This window comes from Myxocyprinus asiaticus, chromosome 23 (assembly GCF_019703515.2).
Source record: "Myxocyprinus asiaticus isolate MX2 ecotype Aquarium Trade chromosome 23, UBuf_Myxa_2, whole genome shotgun sequence".
In the NCBI taxonomy this organism is placed as follows: Eukaryota; Metazoa; Chordata; class Actinopteri; order Cypriniformes; family Catostomidae; genus Myxocyprinus; species Myxocyprinus asiaticus.
In genome coordinates, this window is record NC_059366.1 from 29,981,937 (window position 1) to 30,006,190 (window position 24,254).

At 37.4% G+C, this 24,254-nt stretch overlaps 3 protein-coding genes and 1 pseudogene across 8 annotated transcripts in view; 1 reads left to right on the top strand and 3 right to left on the bottom strand.

The window, feature by feature from the left end:
• The window catches only part of LOC127414291 (testican-2-like), a 46,574-nt gene extending 45,180 nt beyond the window's left edge, over positions 1–1,394 (top strand). The window contains exons 9-10 of the mRNA XM_051652229.1: positions 503–640; positions 1,096–1,394. Of these exons, the coding sequence (XP_051508189.1) occupies positions 503–640; positions 1,096–1,241 (284 nt within the window). The 3' untranslated portion in view covers positions 1,242–1,394. The remainder of the gene's footprint in view (positions 1–502; positions 641–1,095) is intronic.
• A 9-nt stretch (positions 1,395–1,403) lies between these two features.
• On the bottom strand, positions 1,404–13,205 carry LOC127413785 (peroxisomal leader peptide-processing protease-like; annotated as a pseudogene).
• On the bottom strand, positions 7,694–11,553 carry LOC127414296 (GTP-binding protein SAR1b-like). 6 transcript variants are annotated; one of them, XM_051652239.1, is made up of 7 exons: positions 11,341–11,548; positions 10,017–10,090; positions 9,766–9,885; positions 9,527–9,592; positions 9,302–9,405; positions 8,964–9,095; positions 7,694–8,650 (listed from the first exon to the last, which is right to left on the bottom strand). In XM_051652239.1, exons 1-7 carry the CDS (start codon positions 11,349–11,351, stop codon positions 8,534–8,536), a joined length of 624 nt encoding a protein of 207 aa, XP_051508199.1. In that variant the 5' UTR covers positions 11,352–11,548; the 3' UTR covers positions 7,694–8,533. The 6 variants fall into 6 exon arrangements, with proteins under 6 accessions (XP_051508199.1, XP_051508200.1, XP_051508201.1 ...); XM_051652240.1 differs by lacking the exon at positions 11,341–11,548 and adding an exon at positions 10,896–11,279; XM_051652241.1 differs by lacking the exon at positions 11,341–11,548 and adding an exon at positions 10,896–11,279 and having other exon boundaries at positions 10,017–10,337.
• LOC127414294 (inorganic pyrophosphatase-like) lies at positions 13,064–24,180 on the bottom strand. Its single transcript, XM_051652236.1, has 11 exons — positions 24,024–24,180; positions 23,034–23,098; positions 22,641–22,694; positions 22,220–22,339; positions 18,438–18,524; positions 18,192–18,318; positions 17,974–18,101; positions 17,774–17,859; positions 13,865–13,940; positions 13,605–13,644; positions 13,064–13,451 (listed from the first exon to the last, which is right to left on the bottom strand). The coding sequence occupies exons 1-11, from the start codon at positions 24,082–24,084 to the stop codon at positions 13,420–13,422; spliced, it is 876 nt and encodes a 291-aa protein (XP_051508196.1). The 5' UTR covers positions 24,085–24,180; the 3' UTR covers positions 13,064–13,419.
• Between the last annotated feature and the right edge of the window lie 74 nt (positions 24,181–24,254).

Here is a 24,254-nt window from a genome sequence, read left to right on the forward strand (position 1 = left end):
ATAATAATGATTATTTGACCATGTATCAGACATATAGTTTGCTGGTACACTTTACAATAAGGTTGCACATGTTAACATGAACTAACAATCAACAATAATTTTACAGCATGTATTAATCTTGGTTAATGTTCTTTATATTTTAACATATATTATGCATATTAACATTAAATGTTGCCTACGTTAATATGATTAATGCATTATGAAACAGCATAAAAAGATTAATAAACGCTATAAACAATGTTCAATGTTCTTTTATCGTAAAGTGTTACCAGTTTGCTTATTACTCTCTATATAGTAGTTTTGATACCTTGCATCATGTGTTGAAACACTGATGACAGAAACCCACTCCTGACCCCTGGCCAAGTTACGTTACGTGCATTACAATGAGAAATATCTCTTGGGTCCATCACATGATTTACAATGTCACCCGTGATGCAGTGCTTATACTCAATTTGAGGTGAATGTAAATCTGTGTATGTCTCACTCTCTTCTGTCAATTTAGATACATACATTCCCAGCTGTGATGAGGACGGCTTTTTCAGGAAGCTGCAGTGTGACAAGAGTAAAGGGGAGTGCTGGTGTGTGGACCAGCATGGAGGAGAGTTAATGGGCTCCAGGATCCATGGCAACCCCGACTGTGGTAAGCACGAGCACAACACACACTCAACACACACACACATATGCACACAGAGAGGACAATGCTCCTTCTGTAGCTACAGGGCTTAGGGCTTAGATCCACAAAATCATCAGTCACCCATCTGACAGAAGACCAAGTGCTACATTCATTAGGCCAGGTTCATTTCCATTCCAAAAGAACAGTTGTCTCACTGAAATAAAGGTCTGTAAGATTAATTACTACTGGCTGCGTCGGACCTGCAGGTAATAAGAACAAATCCTCTGACTGGACATAAAATAGCGATTAAAAAGCTCAATGTCAAAGTAATACCTCCTGTTTGTTTTTGTTCTACTGCCAAGGAGGTTTAGCCTTTGTCGTGCATAAATTGCTCGGTTTGCATTCTATAAGTCCAGCAGTCTATCATAATATGATGTATGACTTTTTTTAAACAATGTTTCTTTTCTTTCTTTTTTTTTCAGATGAGGTGGTCATGTATTCGGGTGATTTTGGCAGTGGGCTTGGATGGGAAGATGAGGAGGAGAAGGAGGCGGAGGAGAACGGCGAGGAGGCTGAGGAGGAAGAAGGGGAGGTGGGGGAGGTAGATGACGGTGGATACATTTGGTAGAATGAAACAACATTTTCGCTTTGTTCAACGTAGCTTTCTGTGGCCCATCACTACAGAGGCAGCTCTATCTTCTGACATAAATGGTGGACACTGGAGGGTTAGTCATCTTTATATTGAGCTCCAAACAGCATTGACTTGGGGGGGGGGGGGGGGGGGGTTAGTGTTAGCTGTAGTGAGATTATGGTATTGGGAAAGAATTTTTAAATTATTGGGCTTATCGATACTTGTGAAACATCATATTTTTGTTGTAAGTGCAAGAGTTTTCTCCTGAATCAGTCTCTAGCGACTGCAGTTCTCACAAGCTCAGAATTAGGCGCTTCATAGGTGTGATGTGAAACGTTCTTATGCAAGTCTAATAAATGCATACTGTCATCACTATACATTTTTAAATGATACCTGTAAGTCAAAATCTTTCAGGTTACGGATCTGACTTTTAAAAGTATGTATATAAAGATAGGTTTTGGGTCTAACCTATTTTAGGTTGCTTACTGCTTTGTTAGAAATTCTGTCAACCATCGATACCTTCAATGGTTTTGGCAACTGCTTTCTTTGGGCATTTTTAAAACTGCTGCTACTACATAATGTCTTTGCTCTTAGAGTTTATGTAAATTGTTTTGATGTCCTTCAAATGATTTAGCACATATGAACACAGCAACAATAGATCACTATACAGTCGTAAATTCCAGAAAACTGTAGAGCTAAGAACTGTTACTGTTACAATCATTCTCTGTAACATTAGTTTGCATTGAAGCAACCTTTAAGTATATATAGTCAGAAATGTCTTAAGACGAGGTAGCCTTTGTCAATGTATTTGAAGAACTTAAATGTTGTATTTCTCAAATAGATTTTAGGCTACTTGCCCGAAATAGACAATGCACTTCTACAAGATGATCATTTTCCTAAAGGCACAATTTTTTTTCTCTTCTTTGTGTAATAATGCAATTGAAACCAGAGATGGCAAAGCATTATATTTTCATATAAACTATGTCTCAATGCAGTTGCTTTGTCTCCTTGTTCCCAATGTCCATCATTGTTTTCTTTGAAAAGGACGATAATAACTCCTGAGATATGTGTGCTCTGGTTTCATATTTCTATCATAACAGAATTAGCTTATACGCCACTAGGTCAGACTGAAATACAGTACCTCAGAGGCAATACGGCTATTATAATGAGGCAGGATATCGATGAACAGGAGAGTCAAGAACAAGCTTTTGTAAATGCAATCTGACATATTCCTTCTCATATTTATACCCATAGGGACCAATATGTCTTTGCAGTTGTGTCATAATCAGATCTTCCCATCAACCAAGGGCGTAGATTTTGCTTGCTGTACTACACCCCTGCCATCAACTGTGGTGAAAGATGAGTTGGCTTTAATGTTACTAGGTGTGCAGTAAATCTGGTGCTACAAGGATTTATAATCTAGGTCTAAATTTATATTCTATGATTCAGGGTTGGGGAGTAACGAAATACAAGTAACGGGAATACGTATTTAAAATACAAAATATAAGTAACTGTATTCCACTACAGTTACAATTTAAATAATTGGTATTTAGAATACAGTTACATTCAGAAAGTATTTTCATTACTGAAGAGATTACTTTGAATTTTATTGTCATTTGTTTCATTTAATATTTAGTCCTTTCAGATGGAAAAATGTATACATATAAATGATGCGATCCAAAGTGCATTTGAACAGCGGTGAAACACTTTCTTATGATGTGTTACATTCATACGAGCAGACAGAGAAGTAAGATTGAAGTAAGTTTGGCGCAGAAGAAATAGAAATAAAACTTGTGTAAATTGTCAGCTTTAAACTAAGCTAAAATGCTATTTCTAGCCATGTTACCAGGCACGATCATATTTTTTTATCAAGAAAATTCACGTTGGATCATAATTTCTTTTTTCTAGTAAGACCTTTTATATTAGGGCAAAAATTGTATTCTTGATAATATTTTTTGTATTGTTTTCCTGTAAAAATATCTAAAAATCCTTAAAACAAGATCAATTTGATTAATCTTGTTTTAGAAACAACATTGCATAAGATATTTAGGTTTATCAGAGAATGTATTTTTAACATGTGTATTTTGTCTTACTGTACTGGCAGAGTTTTTATAGTCAAAACAAGTGAAAAAAATCTACCAGTGCTGAAGAAGTAATCCAGAGTATTTAGAATACATTACTGACCTTGAGTAAGTGAACGAAATACATTACAAATGACCTTTTACAGCATGTATTCTGTAATCTGTAGTGGAATACATTTCAAAAGTAACCTTCCCAACCCTGTATGATTTAAACATATAAAAATACTGTACTTAAAGCACATCAATTCTGTTCTCCTCCTTGTGCATTTAATGAAAACATTTTTTAGGTTTAAAAATGAAATGGAATCAAAATAGTTAGCCAGTATTACAGAATGCTTTTCTTTAGTCCATTAGGGGTTTTAAGAGTTTCACTTGCTTAGTACATAAAAATGTGTATGAATTATAGACTCTTATCTGGTATGCTAATTCACTCAGATGTGGTCTCTGAGCTCAATATAGGGAAGGGACAGTGCATTTTAAATGGTAACATCTCTGAAGTAAACATATTCATTAATGTACTGCTGCTTCTAGAGCAGAATATACATCCTCTAAAAATTAGTCTTTGGGAATATTTAAATTACATCTGGATTATAAGGACATATCTGGTCTGATTGAGTGGAAAGCCTACTCATTAAAAGCCAATTGTGAATGTTCTGATGTCTTAGCAGGGTACAGAAGTCTGCTAACAGTTATATTATACCACTTGAACTAGTGTATGATTGTATTGTACTGTACATGCCATTATTGTTGTAAATACTTGGATTTTACTGATTAGAAAACATTATATTTGTGCTAAGTTGCAGTATATTTGTATTTAGTTGCATGTTTCTTTGTCTGAGTGTGTCAGCTTTCTTGCCTGAATATGATTAAAGGCACTGGGCCCAAAGCACTGTTCCTTTGTTCTTCTAATTACTCCGAAGACTGAGCTACATGTTCATTTTTATGTGACACTGGAGACATAAGTGGAAACCAACCATTTCAGCATATACTCTGCTCAGTATCCCGCTGAAAATTGTTGAAATCAAGGGATTTAAAAAGGTTTTCATTATAATTGAAATGTGCCAAATGGAAAATGCATCACTGAGGCATGAAGCATCTACACATACCACTGATCATGGTATAAAGATTGGGGGGGTTGTACTTGCTTGTTTTGATTATTGGGGGGGGGGGTTACCTCCCCCATCCCACCTGGGAACTACGCCCCTGTATTCAAGTATCCTGTACATTTGCAATTTGCAGAATTATATAATGGGCTCTGATATGGGCTATCAAATCTGGCTCTCCATATGTTCCTGACACTATCCTCTGCATTGTCTAAGACTTTAAACACAGCAGCATCTCCAGTTTGAGCAAAATGTCTCAGCAGAGGTTCCAGAACTGTCACTTTTTGGGATGCTGAAGTTGAGGTGTGGATATGTCACTTTTACTGTGATGACTCTAGTGTTGCTGGACACAATACCTAAAATAATAGGATATGAGTTAAAATAAAATATATGAGATTAAATCAGCCAATGAGCACTTGATTTAGTCAGACATTGTCATTGCTCTTGCTTAAGGGCTGGCTCTGATTCAGAACCTTTGGAATATGCTTCATTGGTCACATGGTGCCCCCTTCTGGTCTGAGAAGGAATAGCGTAATAGAATAATTGTATGTAGTTGTCAGGTAAAGACGCAGAGTGTAATTTCTGTACCACTAGCAGCACCAAACAGAATTGCAAAAAATAGTTTTAAACACTCCCCACGTCTGCAACTGGTAGTAAAACAGGTAGTTCTGCCACAAAGACACGCCATTGGTACAGCCAATGATATTTTACCTGGCCCACTCAAGACACTCCAAAAAACAGACTGCAATTCCATTTGGTGATGCTTTTGGCACAGAAATTATACACGTTACCTTTAAGTACATGTTGATGACAAAGAAAAACAAGCATTTAATTGACAAGTAATTTCTGTATAGTTATAATAATGGTTGGGTCTGCACATGCAAAATAAGCACGTTTTGTTCATTCTCAGATTTAAAAAAAACAACAAAAAAAAAAAAAACAAGTGTGTTTGATGTTACCTAACAATTCCCCTGTGCCAGAACGAACAACGGCGCCACATCTGGCTCCAGACTGCACTGCACATGTAGTTTGCAACATCACGGGCTGTGACTGATGGGTGGAAACTCTGGATCAGATCCCTGAGGTCAAGGAAGGGCCACGGCTCCTGCCTAAAGCTCCAAAACCCACAACAACTACATCCTCACATAAACAAAGATACAACATTTTCAAAATGTCAGGTGCTGCACAGAGAGAAACTTCAAACTACAATCCCCAATAATCATTTATTTACATTATTATAACACTGGTACAACAAAACTAATGCTATTTATTATTTGTGCCAATGTAATTATATATTTGCAGTATGTGAAGCAGTATATAAAAGGTGGCTGCTAAATATTTATATAATATATACATTATCTATTCAAAATCTTCTGATATTTGCTTGTACAGTAAATGTATCACACACATAGACAGATACAAGTTGGGGCCAAAAATAATGTTGGTGGCATTGCATACAGGCTTGCAGGGACTCCTGAAGCTCCACTACAGCAATATCATAGGGAGACGACGGTGCTGATGAATACAGAATCTTACCAGTTACTGCATGAAATCTGAGAGGTGGAAAGTGAATATATTACTACAGATAGCATGACCAGACACAACCAGCCGTTATTCTGATTACAAACACACCAATTTCAAAACCCTTTTTTGAACAAAGATACTTACAAAAAGTGCATGCATCTACAAACAAAATGAACAACAATGAATTTGCATGAATTCAAAGCATACAAAAAAGTACCTTCCTCCAAAGTTGATTCTCACTGTAAGTGCAGATTTTTCATTCACCATATGCCTGCAGGTCAGAACCAAATGCTGGTTTAGCAAGGCACCAGAGCCCCACAGCTGGCCAGTCTCAATCAGTGCCACCCTGGGGTAACGTTCAGATCTCGAAGATAATGGGGCTTGAAGAGAGTCAGTGATTAGCTATGATGACACTTCTATCAGTGACTCCTGAGAAGCAACAGCCTGTTGCACATTTATCAGAATTAAGTGAACAGAACACACTAGTGTTACGCCAAACCATTCATTTGATTTCCAAAATGATGCCAGATTACCCACAATACCTTTACTGATTGTGTTCATAAAGATATCTGGACAGAGACCACCAAATGGGTGTTAGGGATGTGCCCGAAGCCGAATACCTTATTCGGAAAGGCACTGATAATGACTTCAAAACGAATAACGGATTCATCCGAATAATATAACAAATATTCGTATGACTGATTATCCAAGAGGCACAAGGATAAAGCAATATTTTAAATAAGCATATACAAAATTACAAAGAATGTATGAATCTGTGCAGCCAATATTTCTAAAGTGTAATCCTTATGAATGAAAACAGGGCGGACTGGCCATAGGGAGAACCAGGACTTTTCCCAGTGGGCCTGCCGTGAAACAGGGCCGAATGGGGTAGGACTTGCTGAAGGGCAGAGGTGGTTCTAGGGGGCAGAAGCAGAACCCCCCCCCCCCCCCCCCCACCACCACCACCACCACCACCACTGGTAATTAGAAAAACTCCACTACAATTTATTACTTCATTCCGAGATCCAGAACTGAAGTTAAGGGACGTCTCAGATACAGTGACAACACAACACGGCTTCTCCACAGTTTTGATTTTCGATCGTTAGATTAATAAAACAGTTTTAAATTGACAAAATAAATAAGTTTACAGCTGATACAAATCTCTCAATGAGATTTAAGACCAACTATATTCCCTCATTATACAATGTCACAAATATCAACCTCAGTGCTGGCAGATAAGTTATAAAATAACAAGCCATTGAACCAAAATGAAATATGTTTCATTAAATTAAGTATAATGACTGGCCCAATCAATTTAATCCAGATTATATAAATTATATCAGGTTTACATGAGCCAACAAACTGATGATCTGAAATTGTAGCATGGGCTCGCCACCTGCAGCACTCCCTGGTATGATTTCATTGGTGTAGACATGATCACGTGATGGATGGTGTGTCGATTTATTGGCTCATCCATAGTTGTTGTTGCTGTTGGATTTAGTACAAAGTTCAGGTATTGGACCAAACGCTTTTTGAAGGCAGACTGTCGTAGTCTTAGGTAACAAAGGTAAATATTCAGTTTTGCCAAGTGACCTATTTGGTTCGACTTCATGTTGTCACACACGTTTTCTTGTTTAAAATGTGTATTTTTCATCTATTACTTTCTATGGTTTTTATACAAGCCTGTATAATCTCCTTTGAGAAAAGGAGAATTAAAAATAAATGCACAGCATACAAGAGCAATATTTCAAAATATTTAATTTTATTGCCTACTTCAAAAAACATTGCATAAATGTTGTGCTACAAGTGGCATGTACATAATTGGCAATTCCAACTGATTAACAGCATTCAAACCCCCAATTCTTTCTCATAAGCCTATTTACAGGTAGAAGTAAAAGTGACTTAGTAATATGACACATTGTATTGCACAGGCATCATTTCTATTAAGTAAAGGAAGCCTTTATCCTTTGTACTCGCATGCCATAACTGCAAATAAATCACAGCAGACAGTCAAAAAGTACTTATTGCACAGATTAATCAGGTAGACTAGTGCTGAAACAGACCATTGTAGACACATTGCTGGAGTTGAAGAGTGCTACATCAGAACGATTTTAAAAGTATCAAAATACTACATGTAAATATCAAACATTTGTAATTTTAAATATTAGATACAAATAAATATTTCATTTAAAATCTTTGGTAATTTTGATAACCATGCATACAGTGGCAATCCACACCTTATCACTTCATGTTTTTTCCTATCAGCAGGTGGAAAATACGGAACTAGGAAAATACCACTGAAAAGTGTATTGTAAAAGACCACCAGCAACCAGCATTAAGGCACAGAGATAATGTAACGTAAAGACAAAACACTGATTTTGTTTCATCTGATGATTTTGACATCATCAAAATGTATCACAGCACAAGTGATATTCACCTGAATAAAAGTGCTTGATTTAAATAAACAGATAACAAAATATATAACACCCCTGGTTACTATAGTTTTTTTACAAGGTACATAATCAATAAATAAGGGCACATGAGTTTTGGATTCATAAATTGTCCAGTAGCATTAATTATGTTAATCAATATACTGAGAAAGCCATCGAAAGCCTTCCCCATATCCTTGTCTCTTCAACACACTGCACATAAAGACTTCCACTGGCCTCAGGTTGAGTTCTTTTAGCGATACATTCCCCTGTGTAGATACATAGAAACAAAATTACACATTGTATTTCCCCAAAATAAAAACTATTTATTAAAATATTTTTCATAAACTTTAAGGAGTAAATTTCTAAGCAAGTAAAAAAAAAATTTATAAAAAAAAAAAAAAATATATATATATATATATTATCAGGGAAGGCTAGGATGAATTTAGCCATAGTTGCATAGTGACCAAATTGTACAAAAGTAGAGCTGTGAGTTCAGCACTTAGCGACGCTTAGTAGTTCAGGTTTATACAACAATCAAATACATCACAATGAAGTATATGTATTTTCTCAATGACCTACCTTTCCAGTGGTGTGTCCACAAAGACCAAACATTCCTCTTAATGCATCCTCACTAATTGCTTCTGGACGGTCGATTTTATTCCCCAAAATAAGAATTGGCACATTGGAGATTGTTTCATCAGTTAAGAGGGCCTATCATTTAACAAACAGATTAGATGTGAAATAAGGTGCCCTTATTGTTCAAAATATGTGATTTGATTGGTGGGAATCTGAAAGTGATGGAAATTCAAAGTGATGTGACATTCATTTTGAGTTACACACATAACATTCAAATGTAAAAGTATTATCATGTACAAAACCCTTGATTTAAAAAAATAAATTAAAAAAAGTAGACCTACATCCAGTTCAATTTTGGCTTCTATTAGGCGTTCATGGTCAGCACAATCAACAATGTAGACTACTCCATTTATTGCTGGAAGATAATTCTTCCAAACTCTTCTCGCTGAGAATGAATAGTAGATAAAATCAACTTGTTACATTGTGTCAAAGGATGTGATTTCTAAATGATTGCTTTGATAAATCAACTTCTATCAGAAACACTATCTATCTCCATTTAAGTGTACCTTGAGCGTGACCTCCCAGGTCAAATGTTGTGAAAGTCATACCAGCAATACTCAGTTCTTCGGATGCTAGAGGACGGATCACAAACAGGGCAAGTTACTTTGTATATATTGGTGGCTCTGACAAGTGTAAAAGTCATTTTGTAAGAGTAAGCTATCCGGTTTTTAAATTTTCTTACTAAATTTAACTATCACATATTAAATGGGTAAACTATGCGGTAGTGAAAGATATCTTTACTTACTAGGGTGAAGTGTTGGAACGTGCTGCCCAAGTCGATCATCTTTAAGCATGTGTAATAACGTTGTTTTTCCAGCATTGTCTAATCCAAGAAAAACTAACTTCCCACTCTTTTTATATAATCCTAAATGGAAAGTAAAAATAATAATAATAATAATTTAGTTACATAAAGTTGTGCTTGTCAGGTGTTGATTCAACTCTAAAAGACAAAGTTTGTGCTAAAAATCATCAGCATATCAACTTATCTTACCTTACCTAATAATTGTAACACACTGCTGAATCCTCTGTACAACCAATCAATTATAAAAGACATTACTGTAAATTGTTCCCTGAAATGAAATAGCAAAAGAATGAGATAATTGTTCTATGGTAGTACAGCAAGATCCGAGACTTCTCAAGGGGCTCTGCTAACTACAAAATAAGCTCTTTACCTAAATCTACTGTAAGCAGGTGAAAAACAGTACTACATTACCAAACGACCTGCACAGTTGTTTATATGATGTGCATGCCTTCTAGATTATTGCTAGAGGAGGGGAAGGTCTTGAATCCCTCATACAGCAGCTATCAACAAATATCCTGCACACAACATGAGCAAGTAACTATTTCTATTTGTGAGTCATTGTCACTTGACGCCATGGTAAAAGCGCACAGACATAGCTGTCACTCAAATGACTGTGACTCCCACTAAATTTCAAGAATACACTTGAATGCACATGGCTTGGGTTCTTCAAAACATTAATAACATCCCATATGGGCTTATTTTATAATTAATATAAATGCAATTCAATTTCATTATTCAATAAATGTGTGAATAATATAACTATCACAGTATACATTCTTAGCGCGCATTTTCCAGAAAGCGTCAATACTCTAGAGGCGCGCTTTAAAAATGGCAAACAACTAGCGAATACGCAGTCTAAATGTTGTACGAAGCAAATTGAGTCTGTGCAAACGGCGCCATGTAATAAATAAGATTTTTAGACCTGGATATTTTTGGTGTTAGAAGTTGTTTCTATTATGCATCGTATCCAGTCATAGAATGTCTGTTTTGACAGAAGCGAGAATATTGCGTCATTTGAAACAAAGTAACACAAAACACAACACGTCATTATAAGGAAAGGTACATGTCAATACCTCGAATGATCCGCTTCTGTAGTAGATCAGTCAGTCCGGTCAGTGTGCTCTGGTCCTAAACACAAGCCCAAAATTGACGTTTAACCGGAACTGCGTAGCTTTACAGGGTGGTCTCAGATCGTTATTTGGTGTATGTGATGAGTTGGTTGCTAAATGATCACTGTGAGTGGCCCACAGTCAACAACTAAAGCGGTCTGACAGCATTAATATCGTACAAAAGCAGCGAAATTGCAACTGTGCGATTCGGTAAACAGTGAACCTGACTGTACACAGCAGGTGTTTTTGGTGCAGCAGCTCTAGAAGACTGTAGAAACTTGGAGAATGTTTTTTTCTTTTCTTTCGCGGCACTATACATGATAAACCAGCTCACCGTTGTTTGCCACTAATGTACTGACTTAAAGGGATAGTTCACCCAAATATGAAAATCCTCTTATGATTTACTCACCGTCCTGGCATCCCAGATGTGTATGAGTTTCTTTCTTCTGCAGAACACAAATTATAATTTTTCTCAGGTCTAAAGGTCCATCATACAATGCAAGTGAATGGGTGCCAACATTTTTAAGCTCCAAAATCCACATAAAGAGAGCATAAAAGTAATCCATACGACTCCGGTGGTTATACCCATGTGTTCAGAGTCAGACACGATATGATACTGTGTTGGTGAGACACAGATCACTATTTAAGTCATTTATTTTGTCAAATTCTCCTCCCTGCCCTGTAGGGCGCAATATGCACAAAGAATGTGAACCACTAAAAAACTGAAAAAGTACATAAATATTGATCTGTTTCTCACCTACACCTGTCATATTGCTTCAGAAGATATGGATTTAACCACTGGAGTCATCTGGAGTACTTTTATTTTGCACTTATGTGGATTTTGGAGCTTCAAAATTTTCATATTTGGGTGAACTAACCATTTAAGTACTGCATATAAAACATTATTATTATTGTTTTATACAGGAATTTTATAAAGAAATGTATTATACTCTCATTTTTTATTAGTAGACTCCTATGCACACAGAGGCAAACAAAGCTATTAAATATACAAAGCTATTAAAGGAATAGCTCACCCAAAATTGAAAATTATTTTATCATTTACTCACCCTTATGTTGTTCTAAACCAATCTGACTTTCTTTCTTCTGTGAAACACAAACAGATATTTTAAAGGATGTTCTGTTAGCTGATTTCAATACAATACCAGTTGAAAGTAGCTATGTTTCAATCCAAGTTGCGAATTTATGCAAAAAAAACAAAAAAACAAAAACAAAACAACAACGAGCGAATAAAGCTTCATTTCCATCCCATGTGTTCAGAAGAACTAAATCGTCACTTACGGAAAAATTGAAGCCACTGTGACTTTTTATTAATAAAATACTTGCAGTTTAGAACATGCAGGCAAACACTGTAAAGAACTTGTCTCATGTCTGGGAGTGACAGCGCATCACACAGTTCTGGGAGCACTGTGCGTGCATTCCTCCATCCTTATGACTTTTCCATGCCTATCTAAGATATTTTTCAAAAGAGTCAGTAAACTTGCTCTTCTACGCAGTTTAAGTTTGTATTCGACTTATTTGATCTGCAAACTCAACAAATTATTTAGTCACATGACTTTTTTGAAAAGTGGGTTTCCTAAAACTATGTTTCCATCATAGTTTATGTGCATTTCTTCATATTAAATAAAAATTGCATCCACATCAAGCAAGCGGATTGTTTTTTTTTTTTTTTTTTTAAATGCACATTTTGGAGATTTTATTTGCATCTTGATGTTTCTATCCAACAGTTTTTATGCAAAATCCCAAAATGTGCATAAAAATACGTAGATGGAAACCCAGCTAGTGACTGAGAATCAATGAGTTTTGATGTTATGTGACATGTCACCATATGTGATTTGTGTTTAAAGATTTTCATCAATGATTTGATTGTGAATAAGGACTTACATTTCCATCTGCTCATAATACAAAGTGATTGATTGCCTTCAGAAGGCTTGGCATATGACGCACAAGTTGCAAGGACTACTTTGACACATTTGGGTTCTTTTTTAAGCTTCAAAGTGAAGAACTTTCAACTGCTATTATATTGAAACCAATGAACAGAAACATCCTTTAAAATATCTCCCTTAGTGTTCCACAGAAGTCATGAGAGTAAAATAAATGACAAAAAGAGGGTATGTAAATAATGACAATTTTTATTTTCGTCAACCTTTAACATAGAAGTATTTGATAATAGCAGTATCATATCAGAAAAGCTTTATTAAAGCAATTGTTCATAATCCTACAGTACCTGAGTTTGACAAGACTGTTTGCTAACATTAGTATCTGTTACACAGAATATCTAACCTTAATCAAATACAAAACTTAACTTAGTAAGACAATGGTTGGCTCCTCATAATGGTTTTGTGAGATTCATCCCCAGAAAAAGTGTCATTTACCCATGTTTTTCTAAAACATCCATTATTCTACACAGATATTGACATGCATATTCTAAACTTGTGATCAGACTGGTCCATCCACAATGTTGTGTTGTTCAGTTCTTCGCGTAATAAAACCATTTGTCAACTGTAAAAGATAAAGTCAAAGTAAAAATATTAAAATATTCATTTGTAAAGTGAAAGGACAACAAATCTCTCAACTAAAATACTGTTAAGGTTTTTATAAAAACATCAGATAAGAGATATGATGTTTAAAGTCCAAAAAATATCAAAACCAAACCTGAGCTAGAAATTGGACTGGCATCTCCACACGGGCATGACTGAAAAGGTAAAGATAGAACAGATATTTTGTGATATCATGTGGAGCAATAACCAAATATAAGGACCACTCTGCAAGGATGTCAAAATGTGTTTGTTGCCACACTAGTGAAGCCTTAATACATGTGGTACTCTATAAACACATTTTATAGTGGTGCCTTATACAAGTTATAAAACAGGGAATAAAATACAGGCAATACAAAGCAAAAAGAAAGTTCTTACACCATCAACAAGTCCTTTGGCTTCATCTGCTGAACAGCAGAATGGACTATCACCCTCCGAGACACATGTATTCTTGCTGCACAGTGAAAGAGAAAAAAGCTAAATGACTCTTTGACTAGTGAAGAAGAAAACAAAAAGCTGCTTCCATCAAAGGAGAAATTGTGTCATTTGAATAGTGGCCAATAACTTGTTTGACTTAAAAAAAAAAATTACATTTTAACAAAATTAGTCCAAATTTACATTTGGCAGATGCTTTTATCCAAAGCGACTTACAAAAGAGGAATAATATCAAATCAAATCACTTTTGTCACACAACCATATACACAAGTGCAACAGTGGGTTAAAGTCTTGGCTGCAGTTCCAAGCAACATAGCAGTCATGACAGTGATAAGACATATACCAATTTACAATAAACATCAGATTTACACAAACACAATTTACATATCTAATATACACATAATTACACAACACAATAATAATATACAATGTACAGTATACAATACACACAATATAGAACACACATACACATTATATAGAATACACTTACAATAAAAATAGTATATAAAGTATATATAAAATATACAGTAGGTTGTATTGTACTGTATTGACATTCAGGCTGTTGGTTGATAGTCAGTTGCCAGTGTGTTGTTAAGAGAGAATATAATTTATGACAGTCCAGTGTGAGATAATAAGATTAATAAAGTGCAGTGCTGATGTATGTTGATCGTGAGAGATCAAGAGTTCAAAAGTCTGATTGCTTGGGGGAAGAAGCTGTCATGAAGTCGGCTGGTGCGGGTCCTGATGCTGCGATACCGCCTGCCTGATGGTAGCAGTGAGAGCAGCCCATGGCTCGGGTGGCTGGAGTCTCTGATGATCCTCTGAGCTTTTTTCACACACCGCCTGGTATATATGTCCTGGAGGGAGGGAAGCTCACCTCCGATGATGTGTCTGGCAGTTCGCACCACCCTTTGCAGGGCTTTGCGTTTGTGGGCGGTGCTATTGCCGTACCAGGCAGTGATGCAGCCAGTCAGGATGCTCTCTACAGTGCTGGTGTAGAACCGTGTGAGGATGTGGTGGTTCATTCCAAACTTCCTCAACCGTCTCAGGAAGAAGAGGCGCTGATGAGCCTTCTTCACAACGGCCTAAGTGTGGATGGACCATGTGAGTTCCTCAGTGATGTGGAGACCGAGGAACTTGAAGCTGCTGACTCTCTCCACCGGTGCTCCATTGATGGTGATGGGGCTGTGTTCTCTGTCTTTTCTCTTGAAGTCCATCACAAGCTCCTTGGTCTTGCTGACATTGAAGGAGAGGTTGTGCTCCTAACACCAGCGTGTCAGAGCGTGCACCTCCTCTCTGTAGGCTGTTTCATCATTGTCAGTGATCAGACCTACCACCGTCGTATCATCAGCAAACTTAATGATGGCATTGGAGCTGTGTGTTGCCAAACAGTCATGTGTGTAGACGGAATACAGGAGTGGGCTGAGAACACAGCCCTGCGGGGCTCCGGTGTTGAGGGTCAGTGATGAGGAGATGTTGCTGCCCATTCTAACCACCTGGCGTATGCTTGACAGGAAGTCCAGGATCCAGCTGCACAGCGAGCTGTTTAAGCCCAGAGCCCGGAGTTTCTCATCAAGCTTGGAGGGCACTATGGTGTTGAATGCTGAGCTGTAGTCTACAAACAGCATTCTCACATAAGTGTTCCTTTTTTCCAGGTGGGAGAGAGCAGTGTGTAGTGTAGATGCAATGGCATCATCAGTGGAGCAGTTGTTGCGGTATGCAAACTGCAATGGGTCCAGTGAGGGAGGCAGCACAGAGCAGATGTAATCTCTGATTAGCCTCTCAAAGCATTTGCTGATGATGGGGGTCAGAGCAACAGGACGCCAGTCATTTAAGCAAGTGATTTTGGATTGTTTTGGTACAGGGCACAATGGTGGACGTTTTGAAGCACGTGGGGACTACAGACAAGGAGAGGGAAAGGTTGAAAATGTCCGTAAAAACACCAGCCAGTTGGTTCGCGCACACTCTGATGATGTGGCCCGGAATGCTGTCTGGACCAATGGCTTTACGGATATTCACCCATCAGAAGGATTGGGCTACAGAGACGGAGAGTGAACTAACCTCTGTAGCTTCTGCCGCAAGAGCTCTCTCTACGAGGGCGGTGTTATTTCCCTCGAAACGAGCATAAAAAGTATTAAGCTCATCAGGGAGAGAGGCAGCGGTGTTCACGGCAGAGTTTTTATTCCCTTTGTAGTCCGTGATGATATTAATTCCCTGCCACATGCTTCTAGAGTTGATGTGTGTTGAACTGTCCTTCAATTTTGTCCCTGTACTGGTGTTTTGCTGCTCTGATAGTTTTGCGGAGGGCATAACTGGCTTGTTTATGCTCCTCCGCGTTCCCGGAATTAAAAGCGGAGGTCCGCGCATTAAGAGCCGCGCGAACATCGCTATTAACCCATGGTTTCTGGTTAGGGTAGATCCGTATTGTTTTGGTCAGAACAACATCCTCTACGCACTTTCTGATGAAACACGTTACGCTATCAGCGTAAACCTCGATGTCATCATCAGAGGCGGACCGGAACATCTCCCAGTCCACGTGATCAAAACAGTCTTGTAGCGTAGAACCTGATTGGTCTGACCAGCACTGGATCATTCTGAGGGTGAGTGCTTCCTGTTTCAGTTTCTGCCTGTAAGCGGGCAGAAGGAGAACGGAAGAGTAGACTTGCCAAATGGTGGGACGGGGGAGGGATTTGTAGCCATCCTGGAAGGGAGAGTAGCAATGGTCCAAAACCCGGTCCCCTCGTGTGTTGAAACTGATATTTTGGTGGTATTTTGGTGCGATTGATTTGAAACTGGCTTTGTTAAAGTCCCACAATGAACGCAGCCACAGGGTGCACGGTTTCCTGCTCACTTATACTCCCATACAGTTCCTTGAGTGCCTGGTCTGTGTCGGCTTGTGGCGGGATGTATACAGCAGTGATAATGACCGCTGTGAATTTCCTTGGTAGCCAGAATGGTCGACACAGAAGCATGAGAAATTCCAGATCAGGAGAGCAGAAAGACTTGATAGAATGTACGTTCCTCTGATCACACCAGGATTTGTTGATCATAAAACATAAACCACCACCTCTGCTTTTACCTGAGAGGTCTTTCGCTCTGTACGCTCGGTGCACGGAGAACCCCGCGGGTTCGATGGCTGAATCTGGATTCTCCGCAGACATCCAAGTTTCTGTAAGGCAGATAATGCAGCAGTCCCTCGTCTCTCGTTGGAAAGAGATCCACGCTCTCAGCTCGCAGAGCTTGTTGTCCAGAGACTGAACATTTGCCAGTAGAATACTGGGTAGCGGGGGTCGATTTGTGCGACGTCTTACTCTGATGAGAACACCGGCTCTATTTCCCCTTTTCCTTCTGCGTTTCCACGGCCAGGCAGCCCAGACAAAGGGCTCTGCTGGCGTGTTTGTAAACAGCGGGTCGGCATTGAGGAATTGGAAGTCTGGTTTTCGGTGTGCAATTGCAGAACCAATGTCTAAAAGTGTTTGTCTATCGTATACAACAAGGCAGACAATATCCAAAACAAAAAACATAAGAACTGTAAACGAAACAAACAAAAAACTGCAATGTTGTGTCGGAGCTCGCAATGCAGCAGCCATACTTGGCGCCATCTTGAGTCCAAAATACACAAATAGTACACAAATGTTTATGTTGCAAGATGATAATTTCAATAATTCTGAATCCATAACTGGTTCTCTCAGGCAAACTAAATGTTCCCTAGATTTGTTGTCTCTATAGGTGTGAATGAAAGGGAAAACAGTCATATCAAATCCCTTTGTAAAACTCACAAATGGTGGTGTGCTGCATTCTTTAATGTGCATGTACTGTATATCACTAAGACTGCTGAAGACACTCCCTTACCAGTTTAGTTCTCCAGCATCGGTTTGTTGTGAGATAAGTGCTTTCCAGAAGCCATGGGTGACTTTGATTGTCTCAATGGCAAAATCCTGGAATAAAGGTGGCAGCACATTTACAGTAATTTAAAATTTGATGGAGTATTACAAATGTGTTCAAAAGAAGAGAACTTTCATTTATTAGATGAATCTATTGAACTTACATACCTTGTCTTTGAACTCTCCATTGAATGCAAACTGGTTTTCAGGTTTCCCATCAGGTACCTTGTACCTCCTAAACCAATCCACTGTTGCCTCAAGGTAGCCTGGCTTAAGTCGCCTTACGTCGCTAATATCTATATTTCACATCAGAGAAATGAAAACAATCACACATTTGTCACTCTTCTGGGTCAACTGGAAAGTGATGAGTTTCCTTAAATACTTACTGTTCAAGTCCTTTGCCTCGGGGTCATCAACATTGATTGCGATGACTTTCCAATCAGTTTCACCTTCATCAATCATTGCTAAAACACCCAGGACTTTCACTTTGATAACATCTCCACGAGTACACACCTAAAAAGATCAAGCATTATAGGGTTTATCCAAATCAAAATATAACTGCAAGTTTCAACTTACTAATAACAAATAAGGCTCTATTTCACAGAAATAGAAGAAGAAAAAAGTATCAATACCTTGCTACCAATTTCACAGACATCAATTGGGTCATTGTCACCACAACACCCCGTGTCATTGTCTTTGTGCCCAGGGTCTTCCCAAGTCTGTCAGAAAAGAAAAATGGCACAATGGCATATGCAATTCACATCATATTCTTAGTTGAGGTGCTAACGGTCTCCACCAAGGACACTCAAGGAACTGAACTACTGCATATTATCTTCCTTTTCTTACTCTGCAGGATAAATTTACTTCACATGAAATAAAAGAAAATCTGCATAATTGTATATACACATGAAGTCATTAAATAAAACATGAAGTCACGGGCTTAATGCAGCTGTTTATTCAGTAGAACAAGAAGACTGAAAGTGTGCAAGTATTTTCAGGGTTTTCTTTTAGAAGTTGTTTACAACACATCGAAGTCTACAATTCATGTACAAAACACTAAAGATCAACTAAAGATTCAGATGCCGATATCTTGAGAGCAGGGTGGCCAATAGGCCATTGTAATGTCGATAAACATTTCACACAATTTAATATGACAGTAAATGACATGTACAGAAAATTGCTAAACATAACTTTTCTTTATCATTATTTTTACTCAATTTCACTAAAAATGTCACCTTTATAAAAATAGAACATTTATGTTTATATTTATGATTTAGTTAGATGGTAGATTGCAGCTTCTCCTGGTTTGTTTAGTCATATAGAGCTGAGCGATATGGCTACAAAATAATATTTTTCAATATACATGTTTAATGCATGAGGAAAAAAATCTAGTTAAAAACAATGAAGCACTGTTTTCCACTAAATGAACATGATATTTATGAAATTTAACCATTATTTACCAACTTAGATTTTTCCTAAATTGTTTTTTTTTTTTTTTTAATGAACAGGGTGTCACTTCACTCACTTTTTGGAAGCCAGTTGAATGTTGTTATAAAACTTAATGTGGGACCCAGTCAAGTTTATTATTATAACATAATACTGAATTATTATTTGAGCACACTGGAAATCACTGGATTTGCACGTTTTGTGAATAAAATTAATGTTAGTGAATTAAATCTTTGAAAGAAATTCATTTTTTTTTTTTTTTTTTTTTTACGAAATATCTGTATATTTGCAGATGGTGTATGACAGAAGTTGTATTGCTATCATTAGACAAGATACAGTGCAGTGAAAAAGTATTTGCCCCCCTCCACAATCAATCAGTCAATTAATTAATTAATTTTATTTCTATAGCACATTTAAAAACAACACATGTTGACCAAAGTGCTTCACATTATAGCATAAACACATCATATACATACAGAATGTAGAGAATACAATAACACATAATAAAATAAGCAACCCACATTAAGCACAGTTAAAAGCAAGTGAAAAAATGTTAGTCTTCAAATAAGATTTATAAACATCGACTGATGTACAGGACCTGATATGTAGTGGAAGGCTATTCCAAAGCCATGGAGCCACCACTGAAAAGGCCTGATCTCCCTTTGACTTAAGACGGGACTTGGGGATCGTTAAAAGTAAATTCAGCTAAGACCTTAGTAGTCTAGAAGGCATGTGATGCTGAAGGAGATCCGTAATATAGGGAGGAGCCATGCCACGTAATCCCTTAAAAGCAAATAATAAAATCTTGAACTGAATCCTAAATTTGACTGGAAGCCAGTGAAGAGATGCTAACACCGGAGATATGTTGCTGTGTTTTTTTTTTGTCCCAGTCAGCAATCTGGCAGCAGCATTCTGGACTAACTGCTGACGTGATAGTGAAGTATGAGAAATGCCACAGAGCAATGAATTGCAGTAATCTAATCTTGAAGAAATAAAAGCATGTATAACTACTTCCATGTCCTTAAAAGATAAACAGGGTTTCAATTTCACAATGTTCCTTAATTGAAAGAAACCACCTCTGACCACAGAACTGATGTGTTTATCAAGCTTTAAATCAGGGTCAAAAATTACTCCAAGATTCTTAACTTGGTCGTGTAATTTAAAAGCAAAGGAGCCTAAATCATTAATCATGTGTTTGGTAGAGCCAGGTGGACCAAACACCATCACTTCAGTTTTTGATTCATTTAGGTTAACAAAAATTCATTGCCATCCACTTTTTGATATCATTTATACAGCAGATAAGGGAATCTAATGCAGAATTGTCCCCAGGCTTTAAAAGAAGATAAAGCTGGGTATTGTCAGCATAACAGTGATAGGAAATATTATGCTTTTGACAGATTTGGGCCAAAGGAAGCATGTATAGAGAAAAGAAGACTGGGCCCAAGATTGAGCCTTGGGGAACCCCACAGGTAATGGGAGCCGGGGAGGATGAGAAGTCCTCTAGTTCAACAGAAAATGTCCTATCTTTAAGATAAGAGGAGAACCATTTAAGAGCAGTCCCCTGAATCCCTGCCCACTGTCTTAAGCGCCTCAGAAGGTTGTCGTGATCTATAGTGTCAAATGCAGCACTGAGGTCAAGGAGAACTAAAACTGCATGACTACCTGAATCAACAGTCAGCAGCAGGTCATTAAATACTTTTAAGAGTGCAGACTCTGTGCTGTGTTGTGCTCTAAACCCCGATTGAAATGTATCAAATTTATTTTTCATTTAAAAAAAGAAAATTCCTGATTTCTTCTATTTTGTGTATTTTTCATTCTAAATTGTTTTAGGTCTAAATTGTTAGGATCATGCTTGACCGTAGGTATGATGTTCTTTTTGTGGAATTCTGTGTTTGGTTTATGCCGGATGAAACGGGTACCTGTCTTCCAAACAGTTCCACTTTCGACTCATCAGTCCACAGAACATTCTCCCAAAAGGTTTGAGGATCCTCAAGGTGTGTTTTGGAAAAATTCAGGCGAGCCTTAATGTTCTTCTGGGTTAGCAGCGGTTTTCACCTCACCACTCTTCCATGGGTGGCATTTTTGGCCAGTGTCTTTCTGATAGTGGAGTCACGAACAGTGACCTTTATTGATGCGAGAGAGGCCTGCAGTTCCTTGGATGTTGTCCTTGGCTTTTTTGTGACTTCCTGGATGAGTTGTTGCTGTGCTCTTGGAGGAATTTTGGAAGGTTGGCCACTTCTGAAAAGGTTCACTACTGTGCCAAGTTTTCTCCATTATCTTCTCCAGAGATAATGGCTCACTGTGGTTCTTTGGAGTCCCAGAGTCTTTGAAATAGCCTTCCCAGACTGATGTAAATCAATCACCTTTTTCCTCATCATTTCTGGAATTTCTTTCAACCGTGGCATAATGAATTATGAATGCAGTTTCATAGATTTGGGGATTTAGTAACTAAAGGCAAATACTTTTTCACACAGGCCCATTTGGTATTGGATAACTTTTTTGCTTCAATAAATAACATTATCATTTAAAAACTGTATTTTGTGTTTACGCAGATTGCCTTTATGTTAGATTTTGTTTGAATTTTTGAAACAATTTAGTATGAAAAATACACAAAAATAGAAGAAATCAGATACTTTTTCACAGCACTGTAGTTAAAAGTTACAGGGAAGTGTTGAGGAGAGATAGGGAGAATGAAACGCATGAGCAAAACTAATCGACCAAAAAGGGAAATTTATCGGCCGATGTCAATAATTTGAAAATACCAATCAGCCAATTTATCGCCTCAGCAATATATATCAGCCAACCACTACAATACACTTATAGCTCTGCTTCCAGAGACTGAAGCTGTCAGTCTGTACTAAAATCCTCAGTCTGTTTTAGATCTTACGTTCACTGTACAAATATAAATTCAAATACATTTGGAGATCTGCGTGTATGTGTGTTAAACATGCTGATTTATTTAGCTTACTTGAGGAATTGCCCCATAATTCCAAATGTAGCCTTTGTGTGGGAAAACATTAGCCACATAGCGCAAATTTCCCTTCTTTACATCTTGCTTAATTGGGTTCAGAGGGTCTTTTGTAGCAATCTGAAAAGTAAACCATACTTAATTACATTATACACATCCAATGTTATAAAATAAATTATATACAGTATATTATATACATAATATTCCTGCAGACACCAACTGTCTGATTAGTCATTTTTACATGAATGTCAATAAACAGTCCACCTTAAATGTAGGTTAAAGGTCTTGTATTTATGTAGTAGGTTTACATAGTAGTCCTCCATTCTATTCTATTACACTGCAAGTAGTGTACAGTATGTCTCAATAACACTACAGAACAAATGAGATTTCATGCAATCTGTTGAATCCTGATTGCACATACCTCCATTTTTGCATTTGTCCATCTTGGTACCTCAACAACCATGTGGAAAATGTTCTGCAGAGCAAAAAAAGCAAAAAAAGCAAAATGTGTTGCTTCACTAAAAAGATTCATTTTTGTGAACGTTATACACAGGTATCATAGCAGAGCAGTTCAAAGTATTAAATGATTTCAGATGACACTATGTTGAAAGGGTAAAGATCATTCCACTCTCAGAAGTCCCTTCACCCATTAAGTAAACCCAATAAAGAACTGATAGACACTGTGCCGAATTGTGAAATGACATTTACTGCCAAAGGGGTCCCACAAGGGAGGTAATATCTACACTGTCATGGCATATCATGCATGATGATCTTAATAATGGAAATACAAATATTGTGAATCGAGATACTGTACCTGAGCTTCATCTGCACACATAGGTATGTCATGGAAGGGTGAAATGTACTTTCCATCTGAATTCTCTATAAAAAAAACAAAAAAAAATAAAAAAATAAAAAAAATCAACATTTCTCAGCCAAATAAATAATGTACAGCCGTGTGTTTCAAAGTGGTACAACTGAACACCTACAAAGTTGTGCACCTGTCTTTGGAGTCCCATTTATCAATGAGAAAAAGATGTTAGGGATCTCCCTCTAATTTCTTCAATGTGCACATTTTGACAATCATGTTATTTATCAGAAGGGAACAGGTTACGTCATGCTAGTACTAAACTTAAATGTCTATTTTCAGGTGGCAAAAAAAAAAAAAGAAACACGCCCAATTTAGAGGAAAAATATTTTAAAATGTACATTCCATGTACCTGAAAAGAGGTTATTTTAGATAATGAGACTCAATAACAACATAAGAAATATAGTAAGACCAGAAAATGATATTGTGAAAGTAACGCTATCCGTATTGAATGATGCCACGAGTGACCCCGTCAATGCTGTTTGAATTAACCCCTCCTTCATTTACACATATATTTAATTGGGCTTTGGGTAATACCATCAATACAAAATAATATCGTTTGACAGATGTTGCACTGGTAGGCTAATAGTAATAAATAGTAAAGCTCTCTGTGTAGCTAACTTGCCACCTTCAGATTGCAACGTCCCCGGCATGACAGGTTTATTTCCTTTTAAGCTAGAACAGAATTAAATAAAAGTCAACGATTAATAGCCATATATCTGAAGATTTTGGGCCGAATTATCAAATTCACTTAATCACTAAATATTTCGAATTTACGAATTATTTGGCTTTGGTAAAGCTTTAGCTAATGTAATAATGACGAGAAGAAAAGCGACACGTGGGACTTGCGGCCCAACCCCTTGCATCTCAAATCAATGAACAGCCCTGGCCGTACAAACTACTCTTCGACAAACCATTAAGATTAGAATTTATACTTACTGAAAAACACCCTGTAGCTCAAGGTGTTAGGGTTTCCTCTTTCTTCAACGGTAAAACTCATGTTGTGCTCTCTACTGTGTACTGATTCCCGGTAGGCTGTGTAAAAGTTCAGCAGCGACGTGATGGTGGAGATCACGCATGCGCATAGACGAGAGATTTTAAGTGAATGGACTATAAAGATAATCTTTTAATATCGTACTTCAGTGCGGAAGCTGTATTCAAAAAACACTG